The 19550-nt window shown below is 41.8% G+C and overlaps 1 protein-coding gene across 2 annotated transcripts; it reads right to left on the bottom strand.

The window, feature by feature from the left end:
• Nucleotides 1-2177: 2177 nt before the first annotated feature.
• STOML3 (stomatin like 3) lies at nt 2178-17642 on the bottom strand. Of its 2 annotated transcripts, none has more exons than XM_057533101.1 (7): nt 17591-17642; nt 10480-10583; nt 10326-10398; nt 7602-7684; nt 5727-5930; nt 3915-4049; nt 2178-2570 (listed from the first exon to the last, which is right to left on the bottom strand). In XM_057533101.1, exons 1-7 carry the CDS (start codon nt 17640-17642, stop codon nt 2346-2348), a joined length of 876 nt encoding a protein of 291 aa, XP_057389084.1. In that variant the 3' UTR covers nt 2178-2345. The 2 variants fall into 2 exon arrangements, with proteins under 2 accessions (XP_057389084.1, XP_057389083.1); XM_057533100.1 differs by lacking the exon at nt 17591-17642 and adding an exon at nt 13002-13115.
• Nucleotides 17643-19550: the final 1908 nt, after the last annotated feature.

Below are 19550 nucleotides of genomic sequence, written 5' to 3'. Positions count from 1 at the left end.
GGGTGGGGTGTGGAAGGGAGTGTGAGTGTGTCAGGGTTCGTGTGTGCATGCTCTCACAGGCCTAAACACAGCAGAAACTATAGTGGGCACCCAGACTTCTAAAACCTTGAAGGTTGGTATTGAAGGCAAAAAAGCAGTGCAAGGGCTCTGTCACTCGTCCACCCAGCTGCCCCCAGTGAAACTCAATGATGTTTAAGAGCAAGAACTTTGGAGTCAGACCTGGCTTTCAATCCTCACCCAACGCTCACGAGCTGAGGGACCCTGGACAAGTTATGCAGCCTCTTGACATCATTTTCTCATCTGTAAAACGAAGATATTTCTTAGCGTCCATACGGGACCGGGCACAGTGTCACACATGGCAGACATTCGATAAACGGTAACTTTAAAAAATTCTAGCCCATTGCTCAAAATGGATCCGGAAAGAAAACTGCACCATGGCAACAAAATAATCTCCAAGAGAGCAATTTTGAAAATATATGCACATTCTATGGCTTCTTTATTTTTAAGAGGTTTTTTGGTTTTTGGTGTTTAGAGAGGAAGAATAGAGTTTGCAAGCTATTCTTGATGACTTGTGGTTCTTGGGACTAATGATAGAGTGAAAACATGAAGCCCACAGGCTAATGTTCCCCAGGGATTTCTACCAACCAAACCTTGTACAAGCATTCTCACTTGTAAGCAAACAAACTGACCGGAGCTTGCAGCCTCCTTATGCCTTGTCTCACCCTCTGACAAAGGTGCTGGGAGGCTGAGATTGGCCCCCAGCCCCAGCAGGAGGACACACAACCAGAGAGTCGAATGCAATCTGCCTAGAGGAGGTGGTGATAAATTTGCAGCCGGAAGCCTCATGCCTCTTTAGTCTTTTTTTTTTCTTCGGGTGGAATAATCTTTATTTTTACTAAATGATTAGTCTTCTAAATAATTAGAAAGCTTCTATAAAATTAGTATTTCTAGGTGATTTCTGTATTATATGTTACTTCCATTTTTCTCTTTTTTTTTTACTGGAGTATAATTGCTTTACAATGTTGTGTTAGTTTCTGCTGTACAACAAAGTGCATCAGCTATGTGTATACATATATCCCCTCCCTCCTGGACCTCCCTCCTATCCATCCCACCCATCTAGGTCATCACAGAGCACTGAGCTGAGCCCCCCATGCTATACCACAGGTTCCCACTAGCTATCTATTTTACACATGATAGTGTGTTTAACATCAAAATCAATCACAATTTTAAGCATTGTGGGGTTTTGCTGTAACGATTGGAAATTTAGCCAATAATAAATTTAGCCAACTTTGGAATTAGGAAGCAAATAGCTAAGTATTAGAAATTTAGCCAATAATCACTTTGGAATTATACAGCAAATAGCTAGTAGAAATATGTGTTACTTTGCAGATTATCTAGAGTGCTTCTTAAACCCATTAAAAAGTAATTCTGGGGTTTCCTTGGTGGCGCAGTGGTTAAGAATCCGCCTGCCAATGCAGGGGACACGGGTTCAAGCCCTGGTCCGGGAAGATCCCACATGCCGTGGAGCAACTAAGCCCATGTGCCACAACTACTGAGCCTGCCCTCTAAAGCCTGCGAGCCACAACTACTGAGTCCCTGTGCCACAGCTACGGAAGCCCGCGTGCCTAGAGCTCGTGCTCCACAACAAAGAGTAGCGCCCGCTTGCCACAAGTAGAGAAAGCCCACGCGCAGCAACGAAGACCCAATGCAGCCAAAACTAAATAAATAAACAAATTTTTAAAAAAGTAATTTCCCCCAGCTACTACAAGAAAGTTCCTGCTCTAAGTCAGGGACACCTACTCACTGATTCTCATAAGAATAATGCAAAGTATGTTTATGTTCTTAAAAATAAAAGTAGGGCTTCCCTGGTGGCGCAGTGGTTGAGAATCTGCCTGCCAATGCAGGGGACACAGGTTCGAGCCCTGGTCTGGGAAGATCCCACATGCCGCGGAGCGGCTGGGCCCGTGAGCCACAACTACTGAGCCTGTGCGTCTGGAGCCTGTGCTCCCAACAAGAGAGGCCGCTATAGTGAGAGGCCCGCGCACCGCGATGAAGAGTGGCCCCCACTTGCCGCAACTAGAGAAAGTCCTCGCACAGAAACGAAGACCCAACATAGCCAAAAATAAATTAATTAAAAAATAAAAAAATTTTAAAAAAAAGTAGTATATGGCCCTTCTTTCTTTTTCTTTTTCTTTTTTTATAGCCTCTATAGCATCTCCCTGCTAATGCTGTTCCAGCTGTAGAGTTACTCTGCTTAAATAGTGTTGAAATTCTCAACGCTTCTCACTGCTGGTCTCCACAGGAACAGGTGTGCCTCCCTAAGCAATGGCTGCAGCAGGGGGATCTCAGGTTCTGTTAGGGACCGTCTTGTGGTTACTGTAGCTGATGCCGCCCACGCCCTCTAGTACGTTCATGGGCAGAGGAAACACAATGGTGGAATTCTTCTCTGTGGCCACGGTGGTTAAGGTCTGCAGGTAACGCAGCTGGAGGGCGATGGGGGACTCAGCCAGCACCTTGGAGGCTGACTTCAGGGCTTCAGAAGCATTCATTTCTCCTTCTGCTGCAAGGACCTAAATCGACAGAAATAAAAGCCTTTAGACGTACAAGTTTATAGCTGTCACTAGTGCTTTCTTTTCCTGGGTCTGCACGGATACTTCTCTCCCAGCCCCTACTTGACCACCCATGTTTCATCTGCTTGCTTCTTTGGCAAGGATTAGAGCGTCACATCCCAACGTGATTAGAGAAATTTGAGGAGGTTGCAGGAAGCAGGGAGATAGCTTACAAATTAGGAGTCCCTAGATTTCATTCTCAAACAAAATAAAAGCACCCGAACAAATACAGGTCCATCTACCCGAGTGATGCTCTTGAATCACCCTGGAGCCTCTCCATCGCCTGCTTTCGTTTTCAGAGAAGTCAGAAATTCAAGGCCTCCAACTGGCTTTTTTTCTCTCCTTTTTACTGATCATAGATGTTTTTTTAAAATTTCTTTCTGTTGCCAATTTTGTCTCATTCTTACAATGTAAGGATTGTTTCGAGTTCTCCCTGCTCTTGATTGCAAGCGGCAGCAAGTGCCAGTCTGCAAACCCTCGCTGGAGCTCTCCTAAGTGCCCTGCTCCTCCTCTGGTTCTCAGACTGCCCGAGAATGGCCGGAACGCAGCTGCGCCTCTGTGGGCACTCACTGCCCACGTGCAAAAACAACTCCCACATCAACTGCTTAGAGGCTGCTGGAGCTTAGCAGAGAATCCAGAGATAAAGTAGAGGGAAACCTCCCTCGAGTCCCAAGTAAGATTCCAAAGGGGCTACTTGGAGCATTCTAATCTTAATTGGCTTCTGATACTTCAGGAAACCCATCCGCACAGATATGAGGGCTATGGATCCAACAGATTCAAGAACACTCGAGACCAAGCTGCACTCACATTTTGTAATTCTAACCTGGATTGTAGTAATCCCCCTCCTTTTAATTCAGTTCACTTAACACACTAGGAGGAAGATACTCCAAAGACAGGCACCAAGTTGCTGCATCAGAATCATCAGCTTTATAACAATGCAGGTTCCTGGGCCCACCAGAGACTCTGCTTCACCGAGTCTGAGGTGAGGCCTGGGAATTGGTGTTTGCTTTGCTCATTTCTCTCTAGGAGGCTCTGCTGTGTGGCCAGCGTGGGGACCCACCTGGCTGAGTCACTGAGTATGTTGCCGATCACCCTTGACCCAAGACCTAATACCAAGCTGCCTCAAGGTGCATTAAGCTGCCTACGAGCTTTTAACTCAAGGGGAAATTCTCAGTAAAAACTGTGAAAAAGAAACCCTCTTCTTATTGAAATCCTTGAGGGGACCTGAGCTTCCTTTCAAGCCCCATCCTTGTTGGCTCCAAGGCTGGGAAGTTTGCCCTCCAGTACAGATGCAGTCGCCCTTACCCTGGCCCTGGCTTCCCGGGTGGCCTCGGCCTCAGCAGCCATGGACCTCTGCAACTGCCCGGGAATCCGGACGTCTTTGATTTCCACTTGGGCCACCTGGATCCCCCACAGCTTGGTGGCATCATCAAGTAAAGTCTGTTTCCAAGTCAAAAGAAAGGTGGTTGATCAGAAGACAGGTGTGCAATCGAAGTTTCTGATACATGTTATATATGCAAGAGAAGTCCTCTTCTTTTTCTCCTTCTGTATTTACAGCGTTTGGAGTGAGACAGTTTGGAAAAGGGATAGGAGTTCTTATCGCCCACTTCCTGGCATTGAAGTGAATCCTGGGAAGGATTCAGAAACAAAACTTGATAGGTCTTTTAATAGGTGGTCTCTCAGCAGGTCCACCCCAAACCATTCCTAATGAAGTATGTACTACCCATCTAGATTTGAGCAAATACCCCACATTTTCTTGTCACTGACACCAAACAGGCAGCAATGGATTTTGTCCTGGTTCTGCCATTTGCAGCTGTGAATCCTTGGGCCCTTTACTTAACCTTTCTGATTCTCAGTTTTCGTACTATAAAAGGTTTTCTTTCAGGATTGTCATGAGTTTTGGAGATAATACATGTTAAAATATCTATCCGTGCCCAGCAATAACTCAGTACATATTATCACTGGGTACTTTTTGAGATATTATTTGTCTTGCTCTGTTTAACCTCTGACCCGTGGCTCAGTTTTAAACAGGTAACAAGGCATATATTTTTTAGAGCAGAAGAAGCCTAAAATCAAAGACATCCTCATCTTTTGTTAAAGCTTAAGATCACTGAAGATATCTTGCTGGTTATCCTGGAGGGGAAGGGATGAGAAAGAATGCCTTGAGAAATAGTGAGACCAGATGGGTAGTTCCCTCAAAGGGGAAAGGGCAGAGATCTACGTGATACCAAGTAACAAGTGAGCCCTAGCTTTTCCGTGATCCCTGCAGAGAGGTGGGAGATGGGGAGACCTCACAAGAAGCCAGTGACCTGACTGTGATGAGCAAACAACTGAGTCATTGAACTTGTGTGGCTCTTAGAATGACGTGGAGAGTTATCATGCAGAACTGATATTATCTTATAAAACCTCGGGGACTTTGCACTACCTTAGGGACTGGAGGAGAGGCCAAGAAGGACCAAAGTTGAATTTCCCTCTTAATTTACAGAAGGCAGGCTCAGAAGCAAAATGTAATTGATTCAGGAAAACACAGAAATGTGATTGTCTGTAATCTAGGGTGTACGAGAGGTGAGATGGATACCTGTTACATCCTCATCAATATTATAATTATGATTACTATTACTATGATTACTATCAACAATGTCATTATTGGTATTAGTACATGAAGTCGGATTTCCCAGGGATAGCAGTCCTGTGCTGTCTCGACCAAACCTCCTTCTAACATTCACATTCCCCTGAAATGCAAGAATATACGGGCTGCCTGACAAATGGCAGCCCTTCCTCTGGAGTAATCTAAACTAAAAATAACTCTGATCTCTAAGCTCTTCAAAAAAGGCTAAAGTGTACAATGGTAATTCATAATTTTGAATTCCACACACACTCCAACAGCTCCCCGCTCCCACTCAGATTTTTAAATCTGGACCTCATGATTATAAAAAAAAAAAAAAGTGAAATCCCAAACTGAAGCCCATCTGTTTAGAGCAGTTGTGTATATGTGTGTATGTGTGTGTGTGTGTATACACATGGGGAGGGTTGCTTTGGACTGCTGATATTTGATCATCACTGTTAATTAAAATGAGTGAATGAAAGAGGTAGGCTATTGGTCCTTGATGTCTTTACCTGGATGCTATGGGCAATCTCTTCCCGGCCAGCTAAGATTTGGGACAAGGTCTGTGTCCCTAAGACATTTCTCAGAGTGGTCTGAGCCAGCAGAAATGTGGCTTGGTGGACATCGTTGACGTTAGCCACTGCCGAGACGGCACTATAGATTCTGTAATAGACCACTCCATCCACTTGAGTGGTCACAGAGTCTCTGGTGAGGATCTGGAGATCAAGAACACAGAAGATCACATGCTTATGACTTTCACAATGATTGATCAACAAAGGGTCAGCCAGTCCCAGAGCCCTCTCCACAGGAGGAGAGCTTCAATGACAACTCATGCCAGCATCACCAAAAATCTGTCCTGGCTTGAATATACTATCATCCTTGTTGATAGCAAAATTCCTACACGGGTGTGATCTGTACCTATCCCTGTAACTTCATCTTAGAGAAGTCAGAAGTGAAATAGGTATTTCCATTTTAAAATGTAATAGTAGAACCCTGTTGGAATTCTACCATCTAAATAGAGATAGAACACCTGTTTCCCTGATACCTGAAATCTCTTTGGTTCTTAGTTTCATCAGGCTTGATGAATAGCAGTGCTTCTTAGAAAACATAGATGGCACAAGAGACCGTGTTCTGTATTCAGATAAAGAAAAATCAATTTATAGAGGCTCTGCATTAATTGTTCTGAATTAACATGACAAGGTACTTTGGAGCAAATGAGCTTTCTGTGGGTACCACGATAGCAGGACCTAGAACTCCCTTCTCCCATCTAGAACTGTTTACTATGGAGCCAGAAAAGGCCCATGATAGTCCCTAAACATCCTAAGCTCTCTTATGATTAGGGCTGAATTCCAAAGTAAGGACTCTGCAGTTCCCGCCAATGGCATGAAGACATCATTGTTGAGTCTCGATTGAGTTTTCTGGACCAGAGAGAGGAAAATTAACATTTCCTCATAAATGTTGATTTTCTCACTTCTCATCCCCTTTGCCCTCCCACACATTTTCTTTTCTCTTCCTGGATCATTTTGTTTATCACAAATTGGCATGATTATTGGCAATTCTGTTTCTCTTCCTTATCACCCAGTTACTGGGTCTGGTCATTTAGTTGCTGTACTTTAAGAATTGAAAAGAACTATTTGAAATCCAGTTATAGGTGAGCCCTGTACAGTGTCTGCTCTTTCCCAATGCACACCCCACTTTGTTGCATCCAAACACTCAAAAAATTTAGTGCAGTACACACGGCTATATTTAAAATGGATAACCAACAAGGACCTACTGTATAGCACAGGGAACTCTGCTCAATATTCTGTAACAACCTAAATGGGAAAAGAATTTGAAAAAGAATAGATATATGTATACGTATAACTGAATCACTTTGCTATACACCTGAAAGTAACACAACATTGTTAGTCAACTATGCTCCAATATAAAATAAAAAGTTAACAAAATTTAATGCAGAGGTGAGTGATATCGATATTACTAAAACATTTCCGGAGACGGTGATGGAAAGGATAAAGTCATAACCAGTCACCAAATCAATTTCAGCCCCCTCGTACAATGATTTATCAGACTCTTCCAAGGATCGGCTTGTCATTCTCCATCCCAGTTTCTCTGCCATCTGTATCCTTTCTCTCTCTTCTCTCAGACTTTCTCCCACCCAGTCATTGCAGGTCTTCTAGCAATTCAGCCCTTGCCCTTGGCTTCATTCTCATTTGGCGAAACAAAGTCCAGTAGTCTCAGGAGCCACCTAGGACTCCCCAAGCAGATCTCTAAGAATTCAGTTCATCTTTCCCTTTATAGTTTGCAAACATATGATACAGTCTCAATTGTCCCTGTAACAGGGAAGATATTGGTTTTATTTCTAGAAACGTAGCTTTAATCAGCATTACCTCCTGTGGAGGGATGTTGCACGTAACGGTCCGGAGATCAACTTTGACAAACACGTCTATGCAAGGCAGGACCAGGATCAAACCTATGCAAAAGAAAATATGGTTTAAAATTTCACCCGACTGAAAATAACTGCAACAAATTTTCTGCTAGCTATACAGTACATTATTTGCATGGGACTATAAATGCTTCTCAGATGATCTTCCATATGTACACCTATAACTTTGGGGAAATTATTTCTTGCTATGAGTCAATGACTAAAGAAAAGTGATTCCTTAGAAATTAAAATCTTTTGGTAAAAAGCTGAAGATCCTTGACAATTAATTTTTAGATTTTCTTTTGTAAAACATTCAATTTACTTCTATCCAAGTGTTGAGTGTGACATTTATTTAAAAGGATATTTTGGAAATTGGTTTCTTTATGTTAAAGGTATCTGTATAAAAGATTCAATCGATAGACTTTAGACCTTGAATATCAGTGACTGTCAACATTCTCTTTTATCTTCATTAGTACTGAAGGAATGTTAGAATTGAAATCTTCCCAGGATTTCAGTGTCCCCAAAACCAATGTATTACAAAATTTGTAGTTTCTCTGTAGCTGTGTTCTAGTTTATATACAATGGCATTCCTCAGTTGTAAATACTTTTACTTATCTCTTGTGAAGATTTGGATTGAGGTAGGGATAGGGCTAAGGAAACTCATTTGAGGATTCTATGACTCCTTAACATTGCTCTGGGGAAGTTTCTCTACAGCAAGAGTTATAGAGATTAGAACCACAAGGCATGTCAGCAAGATGGGGACACCAATCCATTTTCATTTACCAGAAGGATTCTGTGCTATTGTTTTTATTTTCAAAGAAGAAGCAAGTTTCTACACTGAGTATCATGAAAAGTACTGGTAGCATCAACAGAAAACACTGCTAAGGTGCTTTCTTTCTTTTGGTGTCTAAACCTTTCTGGGGTAAGGATTACTTCCTAATTTACCTTTTTTTTTTTTTTGGTGCTAAGTCACCAGTTAAGATCATGGCCCTTAGAACTAGAGAGAGTTAAGTTCCAGCCCTACCACTTACTAGCTTGTGACCTGCGAACATTTATCTAATTTTCCTGAGCTTCAGTCACCTAATATCTATAAGATGGTGGTGAAGATTAAGCATGTGTCAACATGATAATGAAATAAAATACTAAACATAGTGCCAGGCATGTATTCAGTGCTCAAAAGTAGCAGTTCTTGTTATGAATACTTTTATTATTAAAGAATAATTTACAGAAGTGGAGATGTTTTCCATTAGCAATTTGGCCTGTTTCCCTCCGGCTCTTATGACATTCTGAGGTAACTCCTTAGCCCCAGATACATGTATGACGAGATTAGTTATCCTGGGAGATTTAGTGGTGAACTCTTCTGGGAAAATTCATTGAAAAGAGACTTTTCTCTAGAGTCCTGCAAGTTATAGCTATTTGACCTCTCTCAAATCCAATTTTATTCTAATTTATAATCTTGGCTTCACCAGGTGAAACATGACCAGGAAGGGGTTAACTTTGTTCTGGTACTTCTCACTTGGATAATTCTAACACCTCTATTTGGACAAACTCATAAAAATATCCATAATAAGCAATTTTTGCCCTCTTTCTCTTAGGTTCCTTATTAGACAAGTAGGATTATATCAATACTACTTGAAATGGCCAAGTCTCCATAACAAGCTTCCCCTTTGGAAGTTTCTCATATGTTTAAAAATGTAACAGATACCTGAGTGCCTACCGTAGTACATGGCCAAGTGCAAAGCGCACAGAGTGAATAAGGAAGTTCCTTCCCCCCAGAGATCCTACAGCGCAGTTGGAGGGAGAATGATTTTACTTAAATACATCACATTAGGGGACAGAAATCAAATGTTATTAGAGAAGTATAGCAAATAACCATTCTCTTCCATGTGCCTTCCAAGATGCTGTTTGGAGAGCCTCCCCTGTCAAGAAAATTAGAACCTATCGTATGAAATTGCCATTTTGGTGGGTCGAAACCAAACATTAGCAATTTCATAGGGTTCAACAAAATATACACAAGAGAAGTTATGAGTAGTAAATCAGTGTCTTACTCCTGAGGACTTTTAGTACCGATACTCCTTGCTCCCACAAAAGAAAATCCCATCCTTTTATGATATGAACAGTTTGGGACATTTTTTATTCTGAGGCTGTAGAGAAAGGATGGAAATAAAGACCACATTTGACGAAAGGAATTGTCAAATGGCTTCCAGCCCTATGTTGCTCTTAATCTACTTGTCAAGAGAGGACATTACATTTGACTTTTCCATTGGCTCTTTCAAAGAGTGAGAATCAAAAACCAGCTCCCGGAATCCTCTCCCTGAGTAACTTAATTGTCTACCTTGGCCATTTACTCCCTCCCTTCATTCTTCTTTCATTCTCTTAGTGGCCCTGGTAATGAGGGACACCCAGCCAATGTAACCAGAGCCACTCTTTGTTCACATTCACTGAAACTCTCAGAGGGAGTGTTAGAACGCTGATCCAGATTCCAAATCTCTCCAGCTAATGGTCTAGTGATCACTCCTGTTAACTCAAGTAAGAGGACAAGATCCTTCAATTGTACAGAAAGGCAAGGGCTCCAGCTTCCTGTGATTTTATTTTTTTTCAATAAATGTTGCCAGAGAAAATTTTTGGTAGCAGTAGTAGCAGTAATAGGTGCCCGTGATCCTTGTCACGAGCAGCCGCAGTGTCATACCTGGCCCTTTGGCTTTGTCACCTTGGATGCGTCCCAGTCGCAATACAACAGCACGTTCATACTCCTTAATGATCTAAGAGATTAAGGGAGAGCATTTAGTCTTAATGATTCATCAGCTCATAGAGAGAGCCCAGTTTATTCCCCAGGGTATTACCTTCAAGCACATCCATATGGAGATAGGGAAAGTAATGATCATCAACAGGAAAGAAAATGAAAACAGGATCCAGCCACATACACCAAGCCCTTTACTCTTGATGCCTAGGAAATGAGGAGGCAATTCTGTAACTGACATGGTTCTTAGGAAAGCGATTCAGCTGCGTGGATGAGGAAACCATCCAGAAGGCTGGCTAAGCCAGGATGGGGCTGAGGAAGCAACCTGAATCCACACACAGGCGTGATTGCAGTAAACACCACACACACGCGCACACACACACACACACACACGGAAAATATTCCTTCAGGTTTTTAGATGAAAACTGACCTGTCCCTTCCAAGAAAAGTCTCAGAGCAATCAATAACAGTAATTACCATTACATTTACATAGGGCTGCCATGGTTTATTATTCTCAAAACACATAAAACTACCCACCTCAGGATCATCAGGGTGTCATTTTAAAAGACAGATTTCTGGGCCCCCAGAATTCTCCAGGGGAAGTCAAGGCAACCTTTGGGGCGGATAGGTAGGTACTCTTATCCCCAAACAAGTCAATAGAACACAAGGAAAAACATTTTCCAGAGTGCTTACGTTTGAGTTTCTATGAGCGTCTTTAACTTACCAGTGTGGTGGCCTCAGGAAAGCCACTCGATCTTTCTGAGCCTCCATTTCTTCATCTGTAGGATGGGGATAGACACTACCTACCTTGAAGGATCCGATGAGGATTAAATGAGATTATTTATATAAGGCACCTAGACCAAACATTAATATCTACCTTAGTAAATGTATATTACTACACTTATTCCCATTTTACAGATTGATAGATACTTTAGAATTCTTTATATTCACTATTTCACCTTATTTTCAATCCTTGCTGCTTCTTGGTTCTCTTCTCCTTGACAACCAGCCCCATCCTCACCCGTACACTTCCTCCAATTGATTTCACATTCTCCACACAAGCACTAGAACTAATCACATTTGCTAGATAGCTCTACTCAGATGATCCACGAACACCTTATGCTATTATGCGTCTATCTCAGTTAATGTCTTAACCATCCGTACTTAACCATCCGCATGGTTGTCCAGGTTAGAGACACAGGGTCACCATTGCCTCTTCCCTATCCAACTACAGAAGTCACTAAGCCTCATTGATACCACCTCAAATTCAGCCTCACTTATCCATTTTACTGCAACGGGTTCATTGGCGAACAGAAATTTATGAATATTTACAAGGGTTCTAGGGTTTTGCTCTTACAGATAATGCTGTGATGAGCCCTTTTTAATGTGTGTTTTTGTGCACTTGTGTAGGATGAATTCCTGGCAGTGGAAGTGTTAGGTCAAAGGGATCAGTATTTACAATTTTGTTAGATGGTAAGTGCCCTTCAAAGAGTTTGTACTCTGTGCCTATTCCCACATGCCCTGTCCTCACTAGATATTTTCAGTCTTCTCAGTTGTGATATTCTGACAGATGAAAAGTATCTAAGTTTTAGATACATATTTCATATTAAAACGTTTTGAGTGCAAATGTCCTTTTACAGGCTTTAAATATACATAAAGATATACTCAATGACAATAAGGACTTGCCTGCATACACCAAAGTTTAAATTCCCAAAATATCACCTTCCATAACTTTGGACCACATTGAGGTGATCAGACTATTATTATGCAGGATGAAAAGACATTTTGTGCCTTCTCATGGGATCTTTGTTGTATTTTATTTATTAGCGCTTTTTAAAATTATTAGTAATAACACAGCTTGTATATACATTCTCACTGTTAAAAAAAAAAAATCCAAGAAATACAGATAAAATTAAAATCCCCCCAATCATCCTCTCCTCAGTCCACTTTTATCTAGAATGTTTCCATAGTTATCAACTTGGTGTATGTCCTTATAGACCCATTCCTATGTATTTACATACATGTATCTACAATTAGAAAACACTTGGTTTCGATTTGTAGATTTTGTGAGAAAAGACATCACACTGTAAGTTTCTACTTTTTTTAACTGAATGTGTTTGGGAGATATTTCCATGTCAATACAACTGGATCCACCTCATTCTTCTTCATTGTTGCCTCCTATCCTAAATTTGTGACTCAGTTTATTCAGCCATTCTCCTATTGGTGGATATTATGGTTACTTGCAATTTTGCCTTTACAAACAAGGCTGCAATAGCTGTGCTTGTACACGCCTCTCCCAGACACTCTGCATCTTGAGGAAAGCATTGGGAAGGCAGCACAGTTCTTGAGCCCTCTGGTGTGTTCCCTCCCTGCTGACACGGCCGCATTTGGTGTTCAGGAACTTTGGGGTGCTGGGGGCTGTGACATTAGCACTGCTGCACACACAGGCAGCTGGGACTCCAACAAGGACATCAGCTATGCTTTATGCCCTGAGCAAGCCCTAGACATGTCCAGACTAGCTACAGCCTTAACACCAAGCTGCAAAAGCAAGTGCTGTCGCAGAGAAAACTGCCCTGACCTCCGGGAGCTCCTCTGCAGTCCCACCCAGCCCTATAGCATCATTACCTGTGAGCGAGGCTCTGTTAAGTACTAAATGTGCAGAGAGAGACCAGAGATGAGGACACGATTAATCTTCCAAGATTTACACCTGAGCATTAGAATTAGCCAGGCCGCTGCTGCTGGGAGGATGGGTGGAGCCTGGGGGTGTCGTTAGCTGCCGGTGAAAGTGGGACTGTCGGCTTCCCCGCAGGGCTCAGCAGCTCTGCCTTGTGAGCAGCGAGCACAAAACGCTGCTTCTGCAGCTTCCTGCAGAGCAGATCTTTCAGCCAGCCTTGCCCCGCCCCACCTCGCCTGCAGTTAAAACTGTGGGTGCTGCGCTGAGAATTGGATTTGAGGATTCCAATTCCAATTCAAAGGAAATACTGGGATCGTATGACAAAGGCTCTTCAGAAATCTCCCTTTACCTCAACCTACACAAGGATTCTTCCAGAGACTTCCCTGAGCCATTCCCTGGAGGGGACGATGGGAAGAAAATGGGCCACACACCCTCTCTGTTAGCCATGAAGCCCTGAGCTCATCTGATCATCTCCTGCTTTATCCACATCCATGGATGGGTGTTTTCTATGGGTAATTGTCACCATACCATAAAGCCATCATCATATTACTTCCTGGTAGAGAAATGGACTTTGTCACCCCTGGAAAATTGCCCACCGGTTTCTCATTCATCCACTGAACAGATATTTTACCAGTTTATATGCCAGGCACACTGTGCTAGAGCTGCAGATACAAAAGAGAATAAGATGGGGAACTTTCCAACAAGAGCTGGAACATCTTTCCCTCAATCTGCAAAATGAAAGGTGAGCCATAATGCACAGAACCTGAGGCCCAGCGCTGCTGGCACTGGGGAGAAGGACTCTGGGACTTCAGTTGGAAGGACTTTAAAGATAACTGAGGCCAACCCTGCATTTTGCAGCCAGAAAACTTCCTGGTCAGTGTTGTCACCATCATCTCAATCTCTCTTTAGGTAAAGTGGTACCCACAAGTTCCACAGTCTTAGGCAGTGAGGCAAAACTAAGCTTCATTTGTCGAGGCACGCCTCTGGGGCTTTGTTCCTGGAGCTTAGATGCAGCCCATAGCACCAGAGGAGACTTAAATGCCCTCTAGGACTAGGGATAAACACTCAAGGCAAGATCTGTAGCTCGTGTGAGGCTAGGAAATAAGGAAGAATATTCTAGATCACTAACTCCACTTAGATAGCTTTAGAAGTGGAAATGAATTTTAGGAAATAAAACAGACTAGGTGACTTGGTGGCTTATTTCCCAACTTTGGCTTGATCAACAGTATTTAAATATTAGATCAATTCTACATGCAATCCATGCCCACAGATCTGTGTTACTGTAAATAGTCATTTCCTCTCGAAGCAGAAATAACCATTTAGGTAACAGGGCAGTGTTTAAAATACCAAAACTGAATGATGTACATTACACATCAGGGAAATGAAAATGAAAACCACAATGAGATAAAAATACACAGCTTCCGGAATGGCAAATGCTAAAGACTGACGATGCCACATTTTAGCAAGGGTGTGGAGCAATGGGAATTCTCATGTTTGCGAATTGATACAATTATCTTGAAAAACTATTTGGAAGTATCTATTAAAGCCAAACACACACTTACTTTATGACTCAGTATTCAACTTCTAAGTAATATCTCAGAGAAATGAGTGCTGATAACAGTGAAAAACATATTCAGGAATGTTTATTGCAATTTTGTTCGTAAAATCCAAGAAATGAAGAACCATCCAAACCCAACAACAGTAGAATGAATAAATAAAGTTGTGGTATGTTCATAGAAAAGATTACTCAGGAAGAAAAAAGGCAAGGTTACTGCTATACAGTATTCAAAATATGGATGAATCTCATAGACAACATATTGGGCAAAATAAGCCAGACACAAGAGTACACACTTTTTGATTCCACGTATAAGAGTACATACCGTATGATCTCGTATTGTATCATTTCGTTCAAGAAGAGGCAAAATTAATCTATTATGTCTGAAGTCAGAGTAGTACTGTCTCTAGGTAGTGGGTGGAGTTTTGTCAGTTGGGTATTATCTGGGAAGAGATAAGGAAGCTTTGTAGGGTGCTGGAAATGTTCCATATCTTGATCTGGGTGGTGACTGCATAGACTTACACATATTGAGCCTGTGGCAATAAACAAAGACCAGCCAGCTAGAAAAGCAAAGGGTATTTATTCCGGCTCTCACAAAAGAGTCAGCCTCTATCACTTGTGTTTTGGCAGAGACTCAAAGGCAGGCAGAGGAGTGGGGAAGCTTTATGGTGGAAAAAGGGGGAAGGCTTCAGGTGTGCCCTGATTGGAGGCTGTTGGCCTAGAGAAGCTGTAGACGGACAAAATAGAAGCAGAGCATCCTACGTGATTGGCGTAGGGGTACCCGCTTGGTTTTCTTTTGTTGGACCTAAGTTGGAATCGGGGACAAAAAGCAGGGGAGCTGTCAGTTGTTAATCAAGTCCCGGCCATTTGGGGCTGAATGTTACAGAAGTGATTATGTAGCTTCTGATAACAATGTGGTTTCCTGAGAATCTGACATCAAGCAGGCTGGCTTCCTGGGCTGATTATTGTAGATAAAAGGTTGGTTTTCTGGGCTGGTTGCTGCAGGTTGGTGGTCAGAATTCTATTTTTAGATATGGTCCAGCCTTTGTCTGTTGTGTATTCAGTCTGTCAAGCCAAGCACTTAAGACTTGTGCACTTTATTGTATGTATCTCATACCTCAATAAATGATTCACACGGAGACCAGAGGATACCTACGGGCAGGCTAGCATTGAAGATGGGAAACTCACTGCTTGTTCTGCATTCTCAGAAAGAAGAGGACAGAGAGGAGGGAAGAGCTTTAGCACAGCCAGCCTAGGGACAGACAGGCGACAATGCCTCACAGGGATGGAAAGTGCAGGTCCTGGGTCGGGGGACCCTGCGTTCTAATTGAGACACCGCCATTTGAAAGCTAGATGACATCTCATGAGTCACTCAACCTGCTGAGGTCTTATTTTCCTTCTGTTAACCCAATAATAACTAGTTGTGAGAGTTAAATAAATTACATGTAAAGGAATTATTAGCCACATCAGGAGGCCTTCTAATCAGCCAGGCCACTGACTAGGGTTTTCCTAGAGGTCTTAACGTTTCCTTCAGCTTGCCTTGCCATTAAAGAGATTTCCATTTTCCTTGAGCATTTCCTTTAGCACACTTACCTTTGTAAATCCTTTCTCTGCCCCTTTGAGATGTAAGTCTTTTTAAAAGCCTCTTGCTAGTTTTACGATCTGGGACTATCTTTCTCAAGGACCTGGGAGCCGTCCTCTTGAAAGGTAATCATCAGGTAGATAGCAACCCTAGCTCCCAGTCTCCGTGGGCCAGTAGGAGCCTAACTTCAGTAGGTACCGAAATTTCTGTACAGCTTGAAGGACCAAATGATGTTGTCTTGTTAATGTGTCCAAGATGGAGGAGGGCAAGGGCAAACTTATCCCACAAATCTCAGAGAAAGACTGATTTGCATCTCATAAACTGCCTAAAGCATATGAAATCAGAAGTTGTAACATAATAAGCCCCATTTTGGTTTGTTCTGTGATAGTGCGGGATTTTCATTATAGTCAAAAACCAAAACCAAGTAAACCCATGAGCACTTTAAAATATTTCGCTGGTGATACAGCTTCAATCGTGCCATTTATCCAGTTGATGTCTCAACCTGTTAAACGGAAACTAAAAAGTCTCATGAAACTTCTTGTTTAAAAAGATAATCAAGGGTACCCTTGAAGAGACCCCCCACTTGTACCTTCCAAATGATGTTCACTGTCTCCAATATATCCATGTTGCTAGGCCAACTTCACGAGAAAGGTTTCTTTTTCAATCCAGGTAGATACCTTTAAATGTATACTTTCTTTTACAAGCTAATAATGCCAAATGCGCTCTCTATTTCTAACCTGCGCTATGACTTCTTTAGCAACATAAAGTACAGAGCACGGGTTAGGACACACACACATACACCACCACCACCACCATCATCATCACCTTCTGGACTTTCAACAAGTTTTTAAACTCTCCAAGACTCAATTTTCTCCACCATAAAATGAGGTTATAAAAAAATCTACCTCAGAATTATTGTAACGTTTAAAAATATAACGTGAGCAAAATGCTTTACAATACAGAAGAGCCATTAACATTCACGGAGGCAGTTGGTAATTACAGGCTAAGTTTTCTTTTCTTCAACTTCTCTCCATGTATCAAACATGGTGTACCTCAAACCAGCTTTTCTATTTAATCATAGCACCATCAGATGATATTTGAAACTGGATAAATTTTAGCTTGTTCAACATGTCTTTGCTGGTTAACGCAAAAAATATGAATACAAAGGTAAACACAAATTCTATCTAACACTTAAGAAAAAGGGCATGTCATAGACTGCTCTTCAAGAAGCAAATAAAACCACGATAAGCAATGAATCCAAAATCCTGGGCTCTAAATGAAATTGAAGCCAATCTCAATAATGTATTAATCCACCTCGTGCTTGCTTGCTCTCTATAACGATACAACTCTCACTTTGCTTAATATACATAAAACAAACTTAAGGCAGGAAAAAAGGAACTTACCCACTAAATTCTCTTTATCCTGTTTCTCTGGGGAGGATGCCCCAGGATCCATCTCATTCTTGAGAAGCTTCTATACTTGGCAAATATGTATAGGTTTGGAGCCAGACCTGGGCTCCAGGCAGCACCCAGATGTGCTTCGGAGAAGGAAGGGCAGAGAGACGGAATGAGAGTGAGAGAAGCTCCTCTTCTTTCGTGAGCACCCTAAGGAGTAGTTTCCCTGGTGAAGGAAACCTGTTAACATAAACAAAATGATCTCCTTCATGCGTTCAGGCTGCCATTGTTCATAGAGAGAACTCAAAACTACGTATATGAACTTCTGACTGTGTTGCTTCTTGTAAAACATTACTATGTAGTTTTCTATACAATTTATATTTTGTAAAACACTTCTATGCAATGTGTGTAACTTGTTTATCATTATGAACTGTCCGATACACACGGCACGTATCTCCATCCTTATGTTTCAGATGAGAAAATTTCATCCGATGCATTTTACACACTGCAGTGAGTGATCTTTTGAAACTCAAATCTGATCATATCTCCATCCTGCTTAAAATAATCCAATGACTGCCAATCATTAATATGTAAAGATGAGAATCCTAAGTATCCTAAAGGACCTGCTAGTCTGTTTCTCCTTCCCTTTCCAGCCTCACTCACATGGTACTCCCCTCACGCACTTAGCAAGAGCCCCATTGGCCTACTGTCAATCCCACTAACCTATATGTGTCTTCTGTGCCACAGGGCCTTTGCATGTTACCATATGCATAATTCTTTGGTTCATGTTTGTTTCTTCCTCTAGACCAGGGGTTGGGTAACTATAGCCGGCTGGGCAAATTTGCTCTACCATCAATTTTTGTAAATAAAACGTTATTGGAACACGGCCACGTCTGTTTGTTTCTATATTGTCTTTGGTCACTTTTGCACTATACCTACCTATTGAGTAGTTGCTATAGAGACTGTATAGCCTGCAAAACCTAACATATTTACTATCTTTCCCTTTACAGAAAATGTTTGCTGACTCCTACCCTACATTATAACTTCCATGAGGGGAGTGCCTGGCTAGGTCTGTTATTTTTTTTTAGCACAGCACCTGCAGCATTTAGAACAATGCAGGCACATAACTGTCGTCCAACAGTCACTTGCTGAATGCATGAATAAGTAATTTATCAAAGATAACAGCTCACAAATGGCAAAGTTCTTTCTCGAATCCAGATCCCTGGGCTCCTGTCCCAGGAGTCTTTCTTTCATCATATTACTCAGAAACAAGGGCAATATTGCACTCATTCCAATACCGAAAGCACCAATCTTCTAATTTTCTGATGTTCATCTTTCTCATATCAATATTCCAAATAATATTTTGTTTGTGGAAACAAAACAACACAAAACAACCTCTGATATTTCCCAGCTCATCTTGTCTTTTCTAGTCTTTTCTTTTCTCCCAACCATGTAGTTATTTTCTTCTCAGCAACTTCATCTGAAAAAACCTCCCAGATTGTGGGTTACTTTTGCCAACTACTTGATAATCATAACTGCCTTCTCCACAAACTCAAATTACGGTAATAACCAGGCGGGGTTGTCATGCACAGTTGGTAATTATAAGAATTAATATGGAATATTAGAACTTGGGGAAAGGAAGCTGGGGACCAGAAACAGATTAAAACAGACACACATGGATGCACAGAGTCAGAGACTTTCAGCTTTAAAATACTTTCCTCTGTTTTCTCCTCATACATCCTTGGTTACGGCTTGATGTGCAAATGATACTACAGGCATAGCGGTTAAGAAGTAGACTCTGGGCTCACGCTGCCTGGATTTAAAGAAATCCTGGCTCTACCATGAACTAGCTGTGTGACACTGGGTAACTTAACCTCTTCATGTTTCATTTTTTTTCTTTTCATCTGTAAAATGGGCATGATGGTGGTCTTTACCAGAGTTGTCTGTGTGACAAATATGTGAAACAGTG

This window comes from Balaenoptera acutorostrata, chromosome 18 (assembly GCF_949987535.1).
Source record: "Balaenoptera acutorostrata chromosome 18, mBalAcu1.1, whole genome shotgun sequence".
Taxonomy (NCBI): Eukaryota; Metazoa; Chordata; class Mammalia; order Artiodactyla; family Balaenopteridae; genus Balaenoptera; species Balaenoptera acutorostrata.
The sequence above is the reverse complement of the archived record's forward strand: the minus strand, read 5'-3'. Positions and strand labels throughout refer to the sequence as shown.

Bases quoted from the DNA above. Each gene is read 5' to 3' on its own strand.
- STOML3 (XM_057533101.1), bottom strand. From the start codon at position 17,642: ATGGATCCTGGGGCATCCTCCCCAGAGAAACAGGATAAAGAGAATTTA. The intron at 10,584-17,590 runs GTAAGTTCCTTT...CTCATTTCCTAG, and splicing joins GGATAAAGAGAATTTAGTGG to GCATCAAGAGTAAAGGGCTT. The intron at 4,050-5,726 runs GTAAAGACATCA...ACTTGGAAACAG, and splicing joins AGATTGCCCATAGCATCCAG to ACTTTACTTGATGATGCCAC.